At 42.1% G+C, this 19,955-nt stretch overlaps 1 protein-coding gene across 3 annotated transcripts in view; it reads left to right on the plus strand.

Moving 5' to 3' along the window:
- Positions 1 to 561: 561 nt before the first annotated feature.
- The window catches only part of TRIM36 (tripartite motif containing 36), a 35,737-nt gene continuing 16,343 nt past the window's right edge, over positions 562 to 19,955 (plus strand). Inside the window, exons 1-3 of one of the 3 annotated variants that reach the window (XM_071581206.1) lie at positions 562 to 624; positions 10,316 to 10,550; positions 17,630 to 17,955. In XM_071581206.1, coding sequence (XP_071437307.1) covers positions 562 to 624; positions 10,316 to 10,550; positions 17,630 to 17,955 — 624 coding nt within the window. Of the gene's footprint in view, positions 625 to 9,287; positions 9,327 to 10,315; positions 10,551 to 17,629; positions 17,956 to 19,955 lie in introns of those variants that run through there. The other 2 variants (XM_071581204.1, XM_071581205.1) reach the window with 2 other exon arrangements.

The raw sequence follows: 19,955 nt of genomic DNA on the forward strand, positions 1-19,955 counted from the left end.
CCAAGCACAAACATGCGAGATAGATCATACAGACAGCTATGAACATTACATTAATAGGTGCTCTTTGTGTTTAGACATGATTTTTCATCTAAACAAAAACTTGGAATTTAAGAAAACCAGATTGAGCCTGGGGACAAATTCATCATGCTGTACCTCACCATACATCACACTTCAAGATGTGCCTTGAAAAGAGGCATGCCCACCTTGGGTGTGGGCCTGGTGGGCATCAGCCCCATGCAAGACCAGAGTGATTTATACAATAGCACTCAGACTTGGTGAGACCACAGGTAGGTTCTACCTTGCCAGCATTAACACAACTTTTGCGGCCGCGGCATGCAAGCAGAGGCCCGTATTCCCGGGCACCTCCAGGTGCCTGACAGTCCTTTCGCGCCGCTGCAGGGCCAGAGGTTTTCACGGGGCATCCTCGGTCCCGTGAGCGGGCGGGCGGAGCATCTGTCGCAGCACCACGGCACTCCCCCGGAGAGCACCGGGGCCGGGGCTGCGCTGCGGGGGCGAAGGAAGCGGAGGGGCAGCGTGATCCCATGGTACGGCTGCGGGGCCATGGAGGTGGCCGCGGACAACACCCGGTTCTCCTATATCTTGGACCTGCTGAAGCAGGACAGGGTAAGAACGGCGCGCGGTTCGGCGTCCCGGGACAGCGCGCGGGGCGGGGAGACAGCGCCCGAGGGGGAGAGCCGTTTCCTTCTGGAAATGGTTTGTTTGGGGGTGTTGGGGGAGGGTGTGAATGACTCGTCTTTAGAGCTAATGTACTTTGGAGTACATTAATATTTACCACATGGTACCGAGGCTGTGTGGTGAAAATTTAAAAAAAAAGAAATAAAATTTCAGTGCGAAGTGGCCCTCAGGGCCAGCACAGTTGGGCAGCAGACGCCTTTCCAGCTCTGTTGCCCTCTTCCCGCTCCATGTGCGGCGGTCTGCCCGCTGCAGAGCGGGGGCGTGGAGCACTACGGCGGGGGCACCCCTGTTCCTCCGTGATTCTGCTGAGGCACTGGCTCCGGGCAACGCTGTGTGGGAAGCGTCTCCCTCGGAACTGATTCAGAGTTGGCAAATGTTGTGAGGGAAACTTGCAAGTGCGTTTAGTTGAAAAAAAGGTACGAATCCAACTTCTTGTACTTGAGAACTGCTGTTATGTATGAAAACCAGGGAGCACCAAAGATTCAGCCACGGTGGGTTTAAAAAACGGAAGCAGCCACAGTATTTTTAAACTTAAAAACAAGTATAGCAAATAAGGGTGCTATTGGAAAGATTGTTTGTTCCAAGCATATCCTGATGACTTTATAGCATTTCTCCAAAGGCTGCCTTCACAACCTGTCCTTTGTCCTCATCTTTTTCCTCCTCCCTCTCCTCCAACCCCTCTTTCAAAAGTTTTGGATGAACCTTTAGGGCAGGTGAGTGAAGAGTTTCTAGGGTGATTTTCTTCTTCTCCATGCCTGGGAGTAACCATGCCTGGGGCATGAAAGGAAAATTCAGATGGACAAATCTTGTTACTGTCCATTTTTCATAATAAACAAAATCATTAAGGGTTTCAGGTCAGAAACTCCTTTAGCCTGTAATGTACCTGTAATAGGGTGCTATGTCTACCCCTGGTTCCACAGTTAAACAGTTTGTGCTTTAATCAGACACTCTCTACAAAAGCATATGGCTTGGTAGACAGCAAAGTCAGCACAGTACTGTAAAATATGTACGTATATAGCAAACAGTGCTGTTCATTAAGCACAGACAAGGACATTGCCAAATCTCATCAGCACAGACACTTCAGGTACTCGAAGAAAAGAGAAGCCAGTATCAGCTGTGTGACATTCACAAACTTTCCATAGTGGTGGTCACTGCTTAAACCTCTCCAGTGCCCAGCTCTGGGACCTCTTGCTCTCCACATTTTCCTCTTCAGACCAGGGGATTAGATTACAGCTTCCTTGTAATTTATTGATGTTAACCAGCAGCTTGAAGGTGTTCTGTTGGGACAATTAAACTGCTTTCTGGGATGACATAAATCATGTCTGCAAAAGCACTCTTCTGCATGGTAAGCTGTATTTGCTTGGGGCCAGAGTATTGTTGCTTAGAAGTTCCAGCATTTCTGTTTTCCCATTCTGCCGCATCAATGAAAATTTTACCAGAAAGTCTGGAAGCATTAACGTGCTCTGAGTTAACTGCTAAGCATCTGTCTTTCACTGAACAAACAACTGTTAGAAAATCAGGATCCATAAGAATACTTTACACTTGCACACTCACCTCTCCATATGTACAATGACACGTACAATGCATCATGTCTTGGGACCTGGGCACATGACATCTTTTGGCAAGCATGCTGTTTTTCCACTTAGCTTGCAGCCTCTGTCAGGTCTCTCAAACAGGACAAATCATTATATATCACTTTTCCCCAGGGGAATGTCACTTCAAAAACCTGTTATCTCTTTCAATGATCTGTACTAATTACTCTTCTGTGATTCTCTTTCATACACACAACTTGCACATGGTACCTAGAACCAAAAGATGCATGTAGCACTTTTAGTCCCAGTAAGACAGTCCTTGTGTAATCCATATATCCACGGCTTCTGTTTAGACTCACTACAATATTCTCTGAGATATTCTGGGCCTCCAAGGCACCTGTCATAAATGTCACAGAAGCATATGAGAACACCAAGATACCCCTGAGAGACAGATTAACAACTCACTGCATTTTGTATCAGAGGCACTGGGGCCAAAGAAGATTATATTACCTTCTTTCAGGACTCCAAAATCTCAGCTCAAGCAACAGCAAGGATGGACACTCAATCATCTCAAAAAGATGTAATATTTTATACACGGTCTCAGGTTTCTTCCAATCCCAACTCTTCCTTGCCCTGCCCCCTACTTCCTCCCTGTAAGTAGACTTTTGCAGTAGTCAAAAGACAGCAACCCTCCTCCCCCCCCCAACTTAATTATTCACCCGAACTCCATTTCAAATTGTTTTGCTTGTATAGTGTATATTTTCTTTTTTGGAATGCATCTGATTCTTTTGTAATATTAATTTCAAGGAATTTTTAGATGTTGTAAAGAAAGATTCATGCCTGATGGAGTGACTGGTAACAATACTTGCCATTTGTTTTGTAGAACTATTTTCAGACATTTTTTTGTAAGCTGAATAAAATCAATAAGCTGACATAAAGCAATGTGAGTTTCAGAGAGACACTAACAACACTGACACTATCTCTGTGTACTAGCTGTGGATTTCATTGAAATAAAGATCTTGACATGCTCTATTTTCAAATCTTTCTCTCACTTGTTTGCTTTGTTTTACCATCTATTCCTATCTTCCATATTGTTTGCAGAAATTGACAGTTTGTGGTTCATAAGGAACAGCTTTAAAACAGTTCTTCAGAAAAACATTCAGGGAAATAGATACTACTAAAAAAAAGCTTTTAAGCCCATGTGATATGAATATGAGGAATAGATAAAAATAATTTTAAGAGTATTTCAAGTTCTGTATTTGTCCACCTGGAACCAGCAAGTGACACTAATTTCTGTCCCTTCCTTCAGCCTGTTTTCATATAATGGCTGATGAAAAACTCTCTTCTGGTAGAATTTCAGATTTCATCCAGGTGAAACCAAGGTATAGAACTATACAGGGCTCCAAAGCTAAATCACTTGAGAAGCTGGAGAGGGAAAATATAGGAACATTTAGCAGTGAGGGCTGGCAGGTTGCTCTGGGCTGCTTCACTCAGCTGAACAGGAGCTCTGCTCCTCATGTTGAAGATAAGGCTTTACATTATTTTTGTTTATGAGTAGGAAATACATTATTCCATATACAGAATATCCAGATGTATGTCAGATTATGTATATATTGTGAGGGATATTTGCAAAAAAAAAAAAAAGATTTTGGTAAAAGAGCATGTAAAGGTAACTTGGAGTTCAGTTTTAGGGGTCTGAGTTTGAAATCCAGCAGTCAAAAGCAGTTGAAATTCAACTTTCCCAAAAGTTATTTTGATTTGAACATCATGTATTTTTGTGAAGATTTTTCAATATAATTCTTTCATTTATTTGGCAAGTGATTACAATGTGTCAAGAGAAAGTGCAAAGTCCTTTGTGTGGACTGCTCTCTGTAGCTGTAACTTGGACCCCTGGCAAATACTGCTTTCCAGGTGTCCTGGGTGTGAAGCAGAGTACTATACATGTAGCAGTAAGTGAAAAAAATTATACGGAGCCAACTTAACACAGTTTGAGATGTGCTAGCTATAAATACTACCTAAAGGTGATTGCCCTCCCAATATTCGGGCAGTTCAGTGAGAACAGTATTGATTCTGTGCTCTGTGTATAGTGGTGTCATGTGGGACCTTCCAAACCTATTCAGGTCAGCCGATCATGTTATGGGATCTGTTAGGAATCCTGTCTGACCTTGAGGATTATGGGCCTGTAGCACATCTCTCCAGAGAAGATAAATAAACCTAAGTCAAAGGATTGGGGAATGATAGTTTTATTTTATGACAAGATTCTCAAGTCACAATTATATTGATTTTGAAACACCCAGTAGATCCTTGCTGGCTGTTCAGGGTCACATAGTTGAAAAGTAACTGTTGCGAAGACAAAGCTGACCCTGTATTCCTGAGCCAACATAGACACATTTCTCTCAGGCAACATAAATTACTACCATATTGTTAAGCTAACAAAAGATCTTTCAGCCAGCATGACTGGGAAAATCCTATGGATAGGAGTAATCTTCATGAGGATTCAACGTTTCATGGCTAAGTAGAGAAGCAAATTGGATCACTGACAATTTCCAGAGAGGGGAATGCCAGCTAAAACCCACCTGCATCCATCAAGGAAGAAAATACTTATATTGCACTGGGTAAAAAGGGTCTGTGTGATAGCTTAGTCCCCAAGTCAGTCATGTTAGCTCAGGAAAAAATCTGTATTCATCGTGCATATCTCCACTCTGATGCATTGGGTCTACTCTTCAGTCAGACAAGAGCAGGCCATAAATGGAACTGACTCAGTCTTGAGCCATAGTTGCAAAAGCACCATGAAAACAGATGTCTTGGAATCCTTTGGTCTGAGGACCTGACTACTGAAGTCATGGAAGGTGTTGGCAGAACCTCTCTGGTGTCTTGGAACAGGCTTACACCCAGTAGGACTGCAACTGCATTGTTTAACAAATATAGGCTTTTTACAGCTTATTGAAAACCAGTGCTGCATCCTTCTTCAAATTATGCTGATAGTTAATGGGAATGAGCATTGGGAGACTGCTTCATGTCAATTATTAAATTAACAACCAATTTACCCTGAGGTAGAAGGGGAAATAAGAAAGCAATCTCCACCCATTCCAGTTTCTGTCTTCTGCTGTCATGGGAATGCAAGGCATGCCCTAATGCCTGGTAAGACTCCACCTGCTGAGGGGGAAGGAGTGAATTTTGAAGGACATGTTAGAGCTATTTTGACACTCCCCAGATATTACTCCATGCAAAATGAGTTGCTTGGGAGCAGAACAGGTGTCAAATTGAAGCATGCCTTTGGCTGGAAGCAAACCAGAAGGGTAGGTCTGAGTTCTGTGACCATGCTGGTCTTAATAACCCCTTCTGCAGAGGACAGGAGTCTATTCTACTCTTATCTTTTTAAGGTATCAGTGATTCCTAACTGCTGTTTTCCCCTATCAGTACCATAAAGCTAATGTGAAATCTGATGCTGCAAATTCAGTCGTCCTAGATTGAGGGAGGCTAATAAAAAAGTATGAGTGCAGAAGTAGGAGTTTCACCCTTTGAAGACCTGCAAGGACAATTTCATCGATGTAATATCTTAATGTCATAGAGGTGGTAATTAAAATCCTGCTCTAAAGTACCCTGAAGCCAGAGCAAACAGGCACACAAACAAGATAATACCTTAATGATCTGTTGAGGGATTGAACAAAGAATCACTCAGAAGTCCTGTCAGTAATAGTAGCTGGCACTGTGGTCCACATGAATGCTGCGGGAGGACAGGAGGAAAGTGTGTGCTTCAGGTTTCTCCTCCCTAGCAACACCCATCTGCTCTGGCACCTACATCTATGCAATGAATTGCAGAATGATTTGCCTTGCTCTGTCAACAAAGACAAAATTTCTTTCTGCTGTTTCAAAGGCAGTCATGTAGCCAAGGGGTCTTTGTTCTAATCTGTGGCTGATCATTTATCTCACCCCAAATTGATGACATCCAGTGTCAGAAATGGGTAGTGTGCTAATGTAGACAAGGGTTTATTAAGAGCTGCCTCCTTAAAGCCTGCCTGTAGCATCATCTGGGGAGAGTAGAGGTGGTTAAAGAATAACATAGTTATTCAGAGGCTTGCAAATCATTATTCAAAACATAGTTGGAAGGCTAAAAACCCATGGTCTTACCAACCCATTCTTCCTGCTGCTCAGTTAAGTGACATGTTTCAGTTTGAATATGCATACTGTGCATTTACTGCCATTATTAGAGGGATTTGAAGCACAGTACTCTAATTTTATGAGGGTGGCTTCTAAAGTAAATGTGAAATAATATCTCTATAAGTCTACTGGAGAAAGTTCCTATTTATAGTACTGGACATGCAAAAAGTCACCTTTTTCTTCATGATTTCTGAGTGGAATTTTCCATTCAAATTTCATGTCCAGGCCACCAAAGACCAGGTGTAAGTAATGTCCAAGTAACACATTTAACATGTTTGTTCTATCGACCCATAGGAAGGGTAATTTTGAGGAAAAGGAATTTATTATACTGATGTTTGGTTTTTAAATAGGCAAGTAGGTCAAGTTTAGGTTTTGTCAAACTGGCAGCATTTCATCATTCATGTAGCGCAGGCTTCATCTGTTTTAATTAACTAAACCTCCTTCTATTGTGTAAGGTAAAGACAGTGTATGCTTTCACTCCAAGTTTCCTAACTAGTGGTTTTTCTTCCTTAGCCTAATGCTATGTTAACTATTGCATCTGCAATGGTTGTGTCTGCACCCTTCCCAAAACCCCACACTGAAGATTTAAAAGTATTTTTGTTTGTTCTGCCAGATGGTGAAAAAGGGTATTTACTACCTCTTTTCCAATGGAAACATGCTGTAAGGGAAGGGGAGGGGATGCTGACAGTCATAGCCACTTCTCCGCCTCTTTTTCATCCTAGCTGCCACAAAAGCTGCCTGGTGTGTGCCTCCTGCACCCTTAAAGCACAAGGTCCAGCTACCTTTCCCATACTGCATGTTGGAGGTGTTGTTCTCCCCAGGGACAGTCACATCCCTGTTTGGCATGGATAGACTGTGAAGAGCTGTCTTTGAGAAAATGTCAGGAACAAGTTGAGAGCTTAGGGCTTAAAAACAAGGAGCAGAGCAGCAAAGGACATCTTGTGACTGAGGTCTACTACAGATGCCTGAGCAGGAGGAGCTGTTGAGGTCCTTTTGTTTCAGTTACAGGAGGCATTGTGCTAGTGGGCTCTCATCCTGATGGGGTATCTCAGCCACCTAGACGTCTGCTGGGAAAGCAATGCAGCAGGCTGTATGCAATTCAGGAGACTTTCTGGAATGCATCAAGGACAAGTTCCTGGCACAAATACTACACAAATCAGCCAGAGGAGAAGTGTTACTGGACCTGGTTCTTACCAATGCACCTGAGCTCATAAACGAGGTTAAGATATGAAGCAGCCTGCGCTGTGGACTATTTGGCAGATAAGTAATTGGCTGACTGGATGCAGATATAGCGTTGTGGTCAATGGCTCTATGTCCAGGTGGAGGTCAGTGACGAGTTGTATCACTCAGGGCTGTCTTGGGACCAGTGCTCTTCAATACCAGTGACACAGACAGCAAGATTGAGTACTGCAAGTCTGCAGATGACATTGAAATTGAGTGGTACAGTTGACAAAAAAGAAGGAAAGGATGCCATCCAAGGGAACCTGGACAAACTGGGTAAGTGGGGTCATCAGAACTTCATGAAGTTCAACAGGTCCAAGTGCAAGGTGCTGCACCTGGGTCAGGGCAACCCCAGACATGAGTCCAAACCGGGAGAAGTCACTGAGAGCAGCCCTGTGGAAAAGGACATGGGGGTTCTTGTGGATGAAAAGTTGGACATGTGCCAACAGTGTGCACTGACAGCCCAGAAAACCAGTTGTATCCTGGGTCTCATCAAAAGCAGCAGGATGAGGGAGTTGATTATCTCCCTGTTCTCTGCTTTAGTGAGACCCCAGTGTGTCCAGCTCTGGGGTCCTCAGCAAAAGCAACACATGGACCTGTTGGAATGATTCCAAATGAAGGCCACAAGAATGATCAGTGGGCTGGAGTACTTCTGTGAAGACAGCCTGAATGAACTGGGACTATTCAGCACAGAGAAAAGAAGGGTCCATGGAGACCTTACAGGAACCTTTCAGTACTTAAACAGGGCTTATGAAAAAGAGAGAGTGTCTTTACATGGGCGGATGATTTAAAAAGGGGGAATGACTTTAAACCTGAAGATGATAGGTTCAGATTTGATATTATTAAGAAATTCTGCACTGTGAGGGGTGGTGAGGCCAAGGCACAGGCTAGCCAGAGAAGGGGTATATGTCCCATCACTGGAAGTATTCAAGGCCAGGTTGGATGAGGGGCTGAGCAACCCAGTCTAGTGGAAGTTGTTTCTGTGCATAGTGAAGGCATTGGAGCAAGATGATCAGGATGAGAGGATAGAGTGTTCAGCTGCGCCAGGAAAGGATTAGGTTGGACATTAGGAGGAATTTCCTCACAGAAAGTGTGATTAGACATTGGAATGGACTGCCCAGGGTGGTGGTGGAGTCACCATCCTGGAGGCATTTAAGGAAAGCCTGGACGTGGCACTTTGTGCCATAGTCTGGTTGACGTGATGGTGTTTGGTCTTAGGTTGGACTCGATGGTCTCGGAGGTGTTTTCCAAACTAATTGATACTGTATTCTTTAAGGTCCCTTCCAACCCAAGCCGTTTTACGATTCAATGATTCCTTGACATTGGCTACCACGGGAGGTTATCAATGGCAGCGGCTGAGCGGGAAAGCACTCAGTGCTGTCGGCCGCCAGGACGGGCAGCATTTCCGGTGTCGCTTGGCGAAAGCCAAAACAATAGCGATGGAATAGCCGGCTCCGCGGGGACCGGGGCGGCGGGAGCGGCTGGACAGCTCCGCTCTGCGGCGGCAGCCGCGGCCGCCCCGCCCCGCCCGCGCTGCCCCGCGCCCGCCGCTCCCTGCTCCTGCTCCTGCTCCTCGCTCGCCATTTTGCGCCGGGCGCCGCCGCGGGCGCTCCCCGGCCGCGTCCCGGCCGCCCGCCCTGGCTGACGGCGCCCGCCGGAGCCGCCGACGGAGGAGGAGAAGGCGCGGGGATGGAGGGCGATAGGCTGGAGAGCCCGGTGAGCGCGGGGGGACCGGCGGGGCGCGGCCGCCGGGGAGGGGGGCGTCGCGCTGCGCTGGAGGGGCGCGGGGCTAGAGGGTGTCTGTCGGTCCGTCTGTCAGTCCCCCCGGGTGTGTGCCGACAGCTTCGTCCCTGCCCGGCTGGGAGCGGCGCCCGCGGCAACGCCGCGGAGCCGGGACGGCGGTCAGGGCTCGCTCAGACCCCTTCCGACGGGGCGCAGGGGAAGCGCTCCCGGGGGAAGAGCTCCGCTCCCAAGGGGAGCCCGAACGGAGCGGCGGCGGCCCCGGCACGGGCAGCGGGGCTGGACTGGACTGGGTTGGGCTGGGCTGGGCTGAGCTGGCCGTGCCAGCGCCCGCCGACACCTGATGCTTGGCGGGCCGTGGTGGCCACGAAATTACTGAACAGCTGCACCGATCCACGGGCGGCTCTTTGTGTGGCGGATAAAGATGTAAATAAACGCATAAATAAATAAATAAATAAATGATGTGCCTTGCTCAGCACTATTGCTCTAATGAAGTCAGGATAGTTTCAGCCCATAAGCGTGAATTGCACATCAGAAAAGCCTGTTGTTTAACTGGTAAGTAGTATCTGACAACTTAGTATCTTTCCCTTTTTTTATTCCTCTCTCTTCCTGAAAAGCGAGGGAGCAAGCTAAGCATATGGACTCCTATTGTTAAGAAGTATGGTTGCACACGTTTCACTAGGTCTTTGAGTGGAATTAAGACTACTCCCCTTCTTTCCTCCCCTGCAATGCAGACATGACCTAAAGATGAACTGAGTTTGCCTAGTGGCAGGGCTCACTTCAGTTAAATGAACGTTGTCAGTGCTTTCATAAAAGTTAATTGAGATTTGTTTGCAGTTTTGGCCAGGAAAGTGCCTCAAACAAGATAAAACTGTGTGCATTTGTTCTACAGAGCAGTGCAATAAATCCAGATGGCTCGTGTTTTCCTGCGCTTACACTTGTTTCTCCCTCTTTCTATCATGAAGGTTCCCATTAAGGGTATCGAAAGAGAGCTTATCTGTCCAGCATGCAAGGAACTGTTTACCCATCCACTGATCCTTCCATGCCAGCACAATGTCTGTCACAAATGTGTGAAAGAAATACTTTTTGCATTTGAAGACTCTTTTGCTGATGGAGGCTCTGAATCCTCTAATCAGAGTAGCCCTCGAATCAGAATCTCTTCTTCTAGCATGGACAGAATTGACAGGATTAGTAGATCAGGTATGTAAGAATTTGTGCATGTTTGCCTAATTTTATTAATAGACTGGCTTAAGCTGAATGGTATCTGCATTGGTAAAATGGCTTCCCAGTACTCCTGCTGCGGCTGGAGAGATGACTTGGGGATAGTACAAGTCTTGTTCATTTTGTGTGAAGAACAATGGGAATATTTTTAAGGACAATGCGCTCTGTTTCATATATAATAGATTTGGCTTTGTAGCGTCCTGTAAATCTTTATAACAATTGTGTTTATTTATTTCTGTATTTCAGTTACATCGAGATGCAATAGCATCACATTCAGTAGCATTGAGATGTAGATTTTGGCAATTTTATTGCCTGTCAGTGGCACGGTTGAGGTGGTTCTCTCAGGTTTCAGCCAGCCTCAGTGCAGTAGTTCTGACTGCCTTCTGAACCTGTAGAGATGTTGCAAGTTATAGTTTTGTCCTGCCCACTTCATTATGCTTACAGTCAATAATTTCCCATTGATTATGATTATTGCACAGTTGCAGATTTGGAGGACAAATAACTCTAAACAGGTTGCACTGACAGTCTCTTTTCAGTGTGATCTGCTCAAAGCTTTAGGGAGTGCTTAGCTATAGGACTCATGCTCTCTGTGGTATGATGCTAGAAAGATGATGCTGTCTGTGTAATCCACAGATTAGTTGATCTGCTTTTGACACAGATACATTGAAAGTGCTTTGTGCATGCTGTACTTCTTGAAAGAAACCTCATCTTGACTTTAGGCTTTCTTCTGACATAATTGTCCACTTTAAAACCACACTCCCCAGTGCTCTGGAAGAGTCTCTGACAAGACAAACTGTAAAGCCCTGTCTTGCATTTCATGTTTTTAATGTTCACTCTCCCCAGTTTTCACAGTTTAAACATGCAATTTCACCCACTTCTTTTAAACAACTAATGAGTTGTTAGTTCTGGTACTCTTTTAAACCAGTTTGATAAACAAAAAGCCAGTTCTTGATATTCTGTCCTGCCACCGTCACCCCACCCTGAGCTACATGCATACAAGTTGTTGCAGGAGTTTTAATCTTTAAATCCACAGTAGTCTGCCACCATCCCATCAAACTGATGGGAACATATCTCCTCATCTGATCTCCTAGTAGAGAGGTGGTTGTTTTCCTGAAGAGTTGTCGGATGAGTAGCAGGAGAGGGTTGAGGCTTGGACATAATGGGCTTCCCCCCAAAGAGTGTTGGGCAGATGCACATCACAGGAAAATTATCATCTCAGACAGTTCAAATTTGCAAAATGAAAAGCATATGGAAATGGGATATTAAAGAATACATTTGAAGATTCAGGTCATACTGTCTTCACTTCTAATGTTACAGGCATTATAGCTCCATTCCTGTATGAGATTTGCTCTCAAACGAATATGCTACCAATAATGGTCAACCAGCTTGTAATTTGCATTTGCACATTGGTCATCTTACATCTGAAGTACTTATACTGTGCATTGCTGTGCTTAGTTTGTAACAAAACAGCTCCATGGGAGAAAAAATGTTCTAGAAAACATCCAAAGTGGGATCTCACATGTATAACAAAAAATCACTAGAACTTCTGGTAGGCTTGTGCAGGTCATATCACTGTCAAGACACTAGTGTCATGTTTGAAAATGTGTATGACACCTTCTTCCCACTGTGTGTTTTTTCTTTTTTTTTTTTTTAATTTTTTCACTTAAGAAATCTCTGTTGTCTCCATAAGGAATACTCTGTTTAAAATGGTTTTGGCATTTAAATTCTTGGGATTCTAGAAAGAACTAGTCCATGTTCTATATTTGTTGTGAACACACAGCTTACATTTACAAATTCAATTTATTTTAATATAAAAAGGACAGAACTGGTGGAACTCTATTTTTCACATGGAGTGCATGTGCTGCTTAAAATCCAGTATGTTGGTTTAAAAACACTCCTCTGTTTATATTGTATTTAAAATAATTTTTGTTAAAAAAATCAAGTTGCATATAAAATAAATATACAGGATATTTCTTATGGCTAATTAATGTTACTGTAATTACAATGTTGGTGTAATTAAAGCATGTAATATGGTTATGTTGACATTTGTTCAGCACTGATGGTTAATGCAGAAACTGAATGTTTGAATATCTCTCTCTATGTCCTCCACCCCCCACCTCCCAATCTCTTCTTTCACCCTTCTTCTGTTCTGCTTAAGTACTAAAGTTGTTTCATGTGCTAGGAAATTAAATATTCTTGCCTTTCAGCCCTGCATGAGTTTGACAGCCACAGGAGAGAAAGCAGTTGATGCTTTTCATTTGAACCATTGTAAACCAATGGTATATCTCATTTTTTTGGTGTCTAAACAGCTCTCTGTTCATTGTTTGCAGTCTCACAGAGGAGGTCTTTTGGGTGGAGAGGTAGAATTGCTTCCCTTCTTGTGTTGGCTAGAGATAGTCTAGCATTTAGATCTCGAGTTAAATATTGTTGGTTAGCACATAGCTTTTTGTCAGTGGTCAAGTCCACAAAAATGGTTTTCCAGTGAGCAAAGGTACAGCAAAGAAGTTCTATAAGGACAGCATTTCATTCTGTGTAACACTGATTTAAAAGTCAACTGGACTGGAATTCAGTTAAGAGTTACATTGTATTTTTGACTTCTCTGTGTGTGTGACTGAATATACATCAATGTGTGTAAAAATGCACACAAAACCCCAGTAGCCACTACACCACCTCCTTCATCCCCCCCTTCTTTTTAACTTTCATCAGTTCACATGCTCAAGTCTTAGTGAAACTGCTATTTACTGGTAGAGAAGTGTAATTATTAGATTGATATTCCTAGCATTTAGAGGACATGTTTGGCCATCACTTTTAAATGGAAGGTATTACTGGTTCTTCATTGTATCTGAACCTGCTTAATTGGTAAAGAAGTAGATTGAAATTTACACCATATTAACGTGAGTAGGTAATTCTGGATCTGGCAATTTAGCACAGCGCATGAATATCCAAGAAAACTAAATATTTTAGACTTACAGACTTGTAATATTTGGTGTGCTTAATGAATGACATAGTCAGATTGAAGGATAGACAGTGTTTTAAGTATATCTCACTTCCAAAACTCAGCTTATCTGTGCAACTCGGCCACTGTGTGAACTTGCTGACATTAATTTTTTTAATGTGATGCTCTGTCAAAAGCAGAAAAAAAATCCCCAAACTCCATATTGCCACAGCATTGGCAGACATGTGAGCAATCCATAGGAATATGATACCTTAAGAAAGATGAGAGCTAAACACAAATCTGAATTTCACTCGCAGTGGAGGACAAAGCAACTAATCACCAGAGGAAGTTTAAACTGCCTCAGATGAAGGCCGAAAGTGTCATAGAACAAAGATACTGTAGTATGATACCATCAGAGCTCTTGGAAACCTGTCCTTATCTGCTCTTTTTGTAGAAAGCACTCTTCACATAACATATTAGAGCTCTCATGGGATTTTCTTTCTTTTTTTTTTTCCTTCCTCAACGGTTAATCCAAAAGCATTAACTGAGTTGAGGGGTGAGAAGTAATACGTATTTATATTTTTAAAAACCCAGCCTCTTAGGAGAATCCAGTTGACTTTTAAAGTCTTATTTTTTTTAAACTCTCACACTTCTAACATCCATATCTTCCACAACCATAGAATTCTGGTAATACTGCGTACTTGGAAAACATTTTTATCTTTAAGATGTCTTATCCCTTTGCAAATCATTCACTGCAGCTTGTACTTTTAAACATTTTAAGTTGTTGCTACTACTCCTTGGGAAGAGGACATTTAAACATAGCCTTTAAAAGACATACTTAAGATTGCTCTTCGACTTGAATCTTTGCAACCTACATAGTAATATTTGTGAGTTTGGAATCCAAGTGTGAGCATATGTTGTGATAATTTTTTTGTTACTGATTGAGCAACTTCTTGCAAGTTGAGCAATCTGTTTAAAAATGACAGTGGAAAATTTCTTGTGATGATTTCTAATATTTCACAAAATACATATTTGTTTGTTGTAAACTGAATTGGCAAAGTTTAAAAGAGAATATGGGGAGGACCTAAGTTTCATTGAGCTGCATATCAAACACATCTACAAAATCCAGGGGTTTGGCTGCTCTGTTTCTTTTTTTCTTTGCCTTTTTTTGGTTGGTTGATTGGTTAGTTGGTTGGTTGGTTGGTTGGTTGGTTGGTTGGTTGGTTGGTTGGTTTTTTGGTAGTTTTCTGGTTTGTTTGGAGAGGTTTTTTCTGTGGAAGTAGAATTCAGTTTTAGCAAATTGGACACGAGATAGATAGGAAAGATAGTGCTCAAAGTAATTTATTACTTAATCAGTGCTTCTTTTTAAAATATGAGTGTAGAATCCTTTAAGCAAAAGGCAAACTAAGTCTTACAGCATGTTAATATTTTAACACTTGCTAGGCAAAAAGAGAATATTTCCTTTCTTTTGAGTATTGAAGTGGCAGAGCACTCCAAGAAGCTTAGCAAGTAAACTTTGGGGACTCAAAACTGGAAAAAAACCCCAAACTAGACCCTCAGACTACTGTCATTGTAAAGGGATGAGACATCTGAAGGCATGCAGGACTGCCTTGATCCTGTGTTGTTTTCCTTAAGCAGTGTCACCAGTCTTTGCAGAGCATGGCTCATGATGACAATCTCATTTCGATCCACAACAGACAGAATGAAAGCTCTCTATTGGGATGGATATGATTTTCAGATTATATTTTAAACTTGACCACTGCACCATGTTTGGTTTTTTTTTCTTTTTATCTTGCTTAGTCATTGTTTGCACTCTGCTGTATCATATGTAGCACCACACTGTATGATTTTCTTAGTTTCAGCAAATATATGTACTCCAGATCTCTTTTCTGTAGCTGTTTTCTGCATGGCACTGCATGTGAAATCATCTTTTTGTTTAGGCCATTTTAGAAGTCTGTGTAGAAGATCTGTGTTCCTGTGTGCTGTGCTAGCTTGGAGCATACATTGGAAATACAGTCTGTGTTTCACTGCCCTTACTGTGTCTTGCATGCCTGCATTGCTGTGTATGCCAAGTTACAGGTACTGAAGGATGTGCAGTTTGGGTAATTAATTCACTTCAAGTAAGTACTAAAAAATAAAATTAGAAAAAAAAATCAGCTTCTCTTAGCTAGAGAGCTGTATGCTTGTGTCTCTGTTCTCCATTCTGTTCTTTAAGTGGTCTAGTTTTTCTGCCCAGAATGTACGGGAAGGCATGAGACCAGCTGAGTTTGAGACTGTCAGTTAGTAAACTCTTATTGGTGCTCTGGTTGTGGCTTCTTAGCTGACAAAAATGCAAAACTACCATGGGTCAAATTTCAAAGATACTTAAAGGAACTTGTTCCTTATGTGAGTGTTGGTTTGGTGTTTTTTTGAAGAGTCTGGAAAGGGCATGATAGGAAGGGAGGTTTTGAATTGTTAGGTGAAACAGCAACAGGAGAGTAGCACAAGGCAAATGTCTTTTGGGTAGCCTATAGGGACACTTCAGAAAGAAATAAAGCATTAACATTTTTAAAGGGGAAATATTGACTAAATACAGAGGAGAAAAAATTTCCCATTCTGGAGAAGAATGAATTTCAACACTTAAGAATTTGCTTTGAAGTCATATATCCATTTACGACTTAGTTCGTGTCCTGGTTTCAACTGGAATAGAGTTAATTATAAACTGGAGTATATACTGGAATGATAACAACAACAACAACAACAACAATAATAGTAATAATAATATAATAATAATAATAATAATTAAAACAGTAGTTTAAAAGAGAGAGAGCAGTAAACTCCAAGAGAAACAAGTGATGTACAGTACAATTATTCACCTGCTGACAGGTGCCCAGCCTGCATTCCACCCCTGGTGGCCAACTCCTCGCGTTTTATATACTGGACACAACATTCTGTGGTACCATCAACTAAGAAGAAACCATCTCTTACCTAGCTGAAACCAGTGCAGTTATACCAACATTCAGTGCTCTCAAAGAGGTCTTAAAACAATGTACCACCCACAGATAAGGTTTTTTTTTGTTTTGGTAAGGGGAACTTGAAAGGACACAAGTTAAGCCTGAAGACTGGCTCAGCCTGCGTCTAGAATACATAAAGGATTCTTTCTCATATTTGCACTCTGTGGGTTCATGAGTGAGACATGGGGATGGCACTCCCTGTTTGATTAACGCAAGAACATTACCTTGTAAATAGCCTTTGAGTCTGTGTGAGCCATCGCCTTGACAGACTCCAAAGGCTCCTTAGGTTTGTGGCTTTTCTTGAGCCTGTGATTTTATTTTGGAGAGAGGGAGAAATTTGGGTGTAGCTGTTTGGTAGGAGTGCTGCTTCTCTGCATTTTCCCCTTTTAAAATGAATGAAGATAGGTGTACACTGTGTAGCAGTGAGATTTGTGGTTCCTGAGTTCAGGATAGAGGAATCTCTAAGACTTAATCACCTCAGACCCTCTTCGGTGTGTGGGGCTTGTTTAGCAGCCCTCCTTTTTCAAGGCCTTTTAGTAAGAGCCAAGTCAGCCTCTGCGTTTTCTGACATTATTTGGCTGACATTTCACACTGTTTTCTTGTTTCTCTCTTTTTTTTTTTTTGATGTCTCTTGGAATGAGCAAGATAAATTTAACTCAGCCAAAACAAACTTCAGGGAGGTCAAAGTTGGCTATATTTTTCTAGGAGTAATTAGTTTTGCTCTAACAATGTGTCTTTCACTTCAATATGCTACAAAGCTGGTGCTTTTTACATGGACAGCCAGTTAGCCTAAAAACCAACAGGCTTCCACAAGATTTGTGTTTAGTGTTTCAAAAGGTTGCAGCTTGAGTTCATCCAAAACTAGATGAAGAAGATAGGATTGGAACAGCTAAATTTATCTTAACATAGAATTACATTTTAGAGAGTCAGTAGTTTGTAATATCCCTTGGAGTCAGACATTATACTACCTTGTCATGTTAATTGTATTCTCTTCGGATTGGCAGACTGCATATAAGTTGTACTAGTTTGGACGATGTGCTTCAGTAGTTTGGTTCATACCTGTGTGTCTTTTAAAATCTAAACTAGTTCTGTTTATGCTGCTTCTAAATTGGAATTTGGTGTCTACACAGGCAGAAAACGCAATTCACTGACTCCTAGATCAACTCTATTTCCTTGTCCGGGTTGCCAGCGTGACATTGATCTCGGAGAACGTGGCATCAATGGCTTATTTCGCAACTTTACTTTGGAAACTATTGTGGAAAGATACAGACAGGCAGCCAGGGCAGCCATTGCTATTATGTGTGATTTCTGCAAACCTCCCCCTCAGGAGTCCACAAAGAGCTGCATGGACTGCAGTGCAAGCTATTGCAATGAATGTTTCAAAATTCACCATCCATGGGGAACTGCGAAAGCCCAGCATGAATATGTAGGACCAACCACCAACTTCAGACCCAAGGTAAGTATACCATATTTTGCAGAATTTGGACTGCAGCATTCTCACATAGCTTCAGACATATCTGCCTATGGACCATTGTTGCTTTATTGAGTATTGCTGTTATTCATTGAGTAAACCACAAGCTTTTGTTCTTGGTGATAATCAAGTGGTTGTCACTGAACAGGAGATTGAGAACTTATTAGAAGTTTTTTACTTTGTAGAATGGGTTGTGTCATTTTTGATTTGAGACTTTATTCTTCTGCTTTGCTTTTTTTATTTTTTTTTTAAGACAATGATCTTGAACATTTAGAATGGCACTGCTATAGGGAGAATGTGTGGTAAACTTAAAAAGCCCAACACAGGCCTCCTTGATGCCCCCTTAAGGCACATTTCCTTTGAATATTTCATGCTTGAACTTCATCCATCACAAAGCATTTTCTTTCTCTCCTTCCTAGCATCTAGCAATAGCAAAAGATGGAGTGTCTCCATTATTATTACACCATTATTTTTAATCTATACTGGAAAAGAAAAATGTAATGGTCAATTTTGTAGTTTACACACTGCTCCTGCTGTTACTGCATTCAGACAATGCAGAGGGATTGCAAAGTGCAATTACCTTTGTTTCGTACAGTACATGCAAGTGCTTTATTTAACTGAAGTTGCACGATAGGAGGAATTGTCACAGATACCATCTCTTTAACAAGGGATCACAATAGGTCTCTTAATGTCCTAGCACATGCTGTGTTCCCTGGCTGGTGACCTTGGTGGACAGATAACGACAAATAACAGAAATGCTGATTGTCAAGGAGTCCTGATTCAGTAAATTAAGTGATTTGATTAATGTGCAGTGTGTAAGAAGCTCTTGACTTGGTGGCTTACCTTCCTTCTGAGACTGGAAAAATTTGAGCCTCTGAAGTTAGCAACCTGGCAGATAGTGAACATCCAAAAGTCCACTTGGTGCTGTTTTTCTTGAGTCTGACATTAATTCCAGTTAAAAACCAGCACAAGCTTCATAGGCTTTCAAATGTGCTAGCACACACATTATGTGAAATGTCCCTTTATGGGATAAATGGGAAAGGTGAAAGGTTCCATTCTATCTTCTAACTCGTGCTTTAAAGTGCTATACAGCTCCTTAGAAACTTTGTTTCTATGGTATCTAAACCCCCACAGTCACAGCACTGCTACTTGAAAATGCCAAAGACATCTTCTGATCCTGTTTGTCTACTCTTACAGGCACCGTATGATGTTATAGTACATGCAAACTGAATTTGGGCTTAAAAGTCAGTAAAAGAATTCTATTAAAGCAGAGCAAAGGGGGAAGAAGTGGCTTAGGTTATTCTGACATTGATGTATGAGTATGTGTGCATGCGGGACTTAGCTTTTTTAAGTACATGAGAAGACAGAAAAAAGAAAAACAGCAGAAAAACATAGTATATTTAAATGAACTACAGATAGATCTACTTCATCGAAGAACTTCCCAACAGCAGTAGACTGATCTTTACTGTGCTCTTATAGAGACTTTTTTGAGGATTGTTTGAGCTTAATTTAAAGAAAGTGCATTTTTCATTGCACTGCATTCTGAAAACCTGATCTGAAAGTATGAAATATTTGTTGGTTTCCTAAACAATGTTCAGTCATCACTTTAATTTAAAATCAGACTGAAGAGCACTTTGTAGCATGTGCATGGGGATGGGAGAAGCACATACCAGCTTGATTGTTCTTGAGTTTTGAGAGAACTAGACAAGGTAGTCTGCTGACCTCTACTGTCTCTAGATTTCAGACTGTTAATTCTTGCTTATATGAGGAGATGAATAAAAGTACATGTTTGCTCTTAGATGTGCTTATACACCGCTTTGGAAAAATTGCTTTTACAGATTAATTGAATGACTTCTGGTTTTGGAGCTGTCTGCCTGCACAGCTAATTTTCCAGGCAGTTTCCTGGTTTTCCTTCCTTCCTTCCTTCCTTCCTTCCTTCCTTCCTTCCTTCCTTCCTTCCTTCCTTCCTTCCTTCCTTCCTTCCT

Source organism: Pithys albifrons, chromosome Z, assembly GCF_047495875.1.
Source record: "Pithys albifrons albifrons isolate INPA30051 chromosome Z, PitAlb_v1, whole genome shotgun sequence".
NCBI lineage: Eukaryota > Metazoa > Chordata > Aves > Passeriformes > Thamnophilidae > Pithys > Pithys albifrons.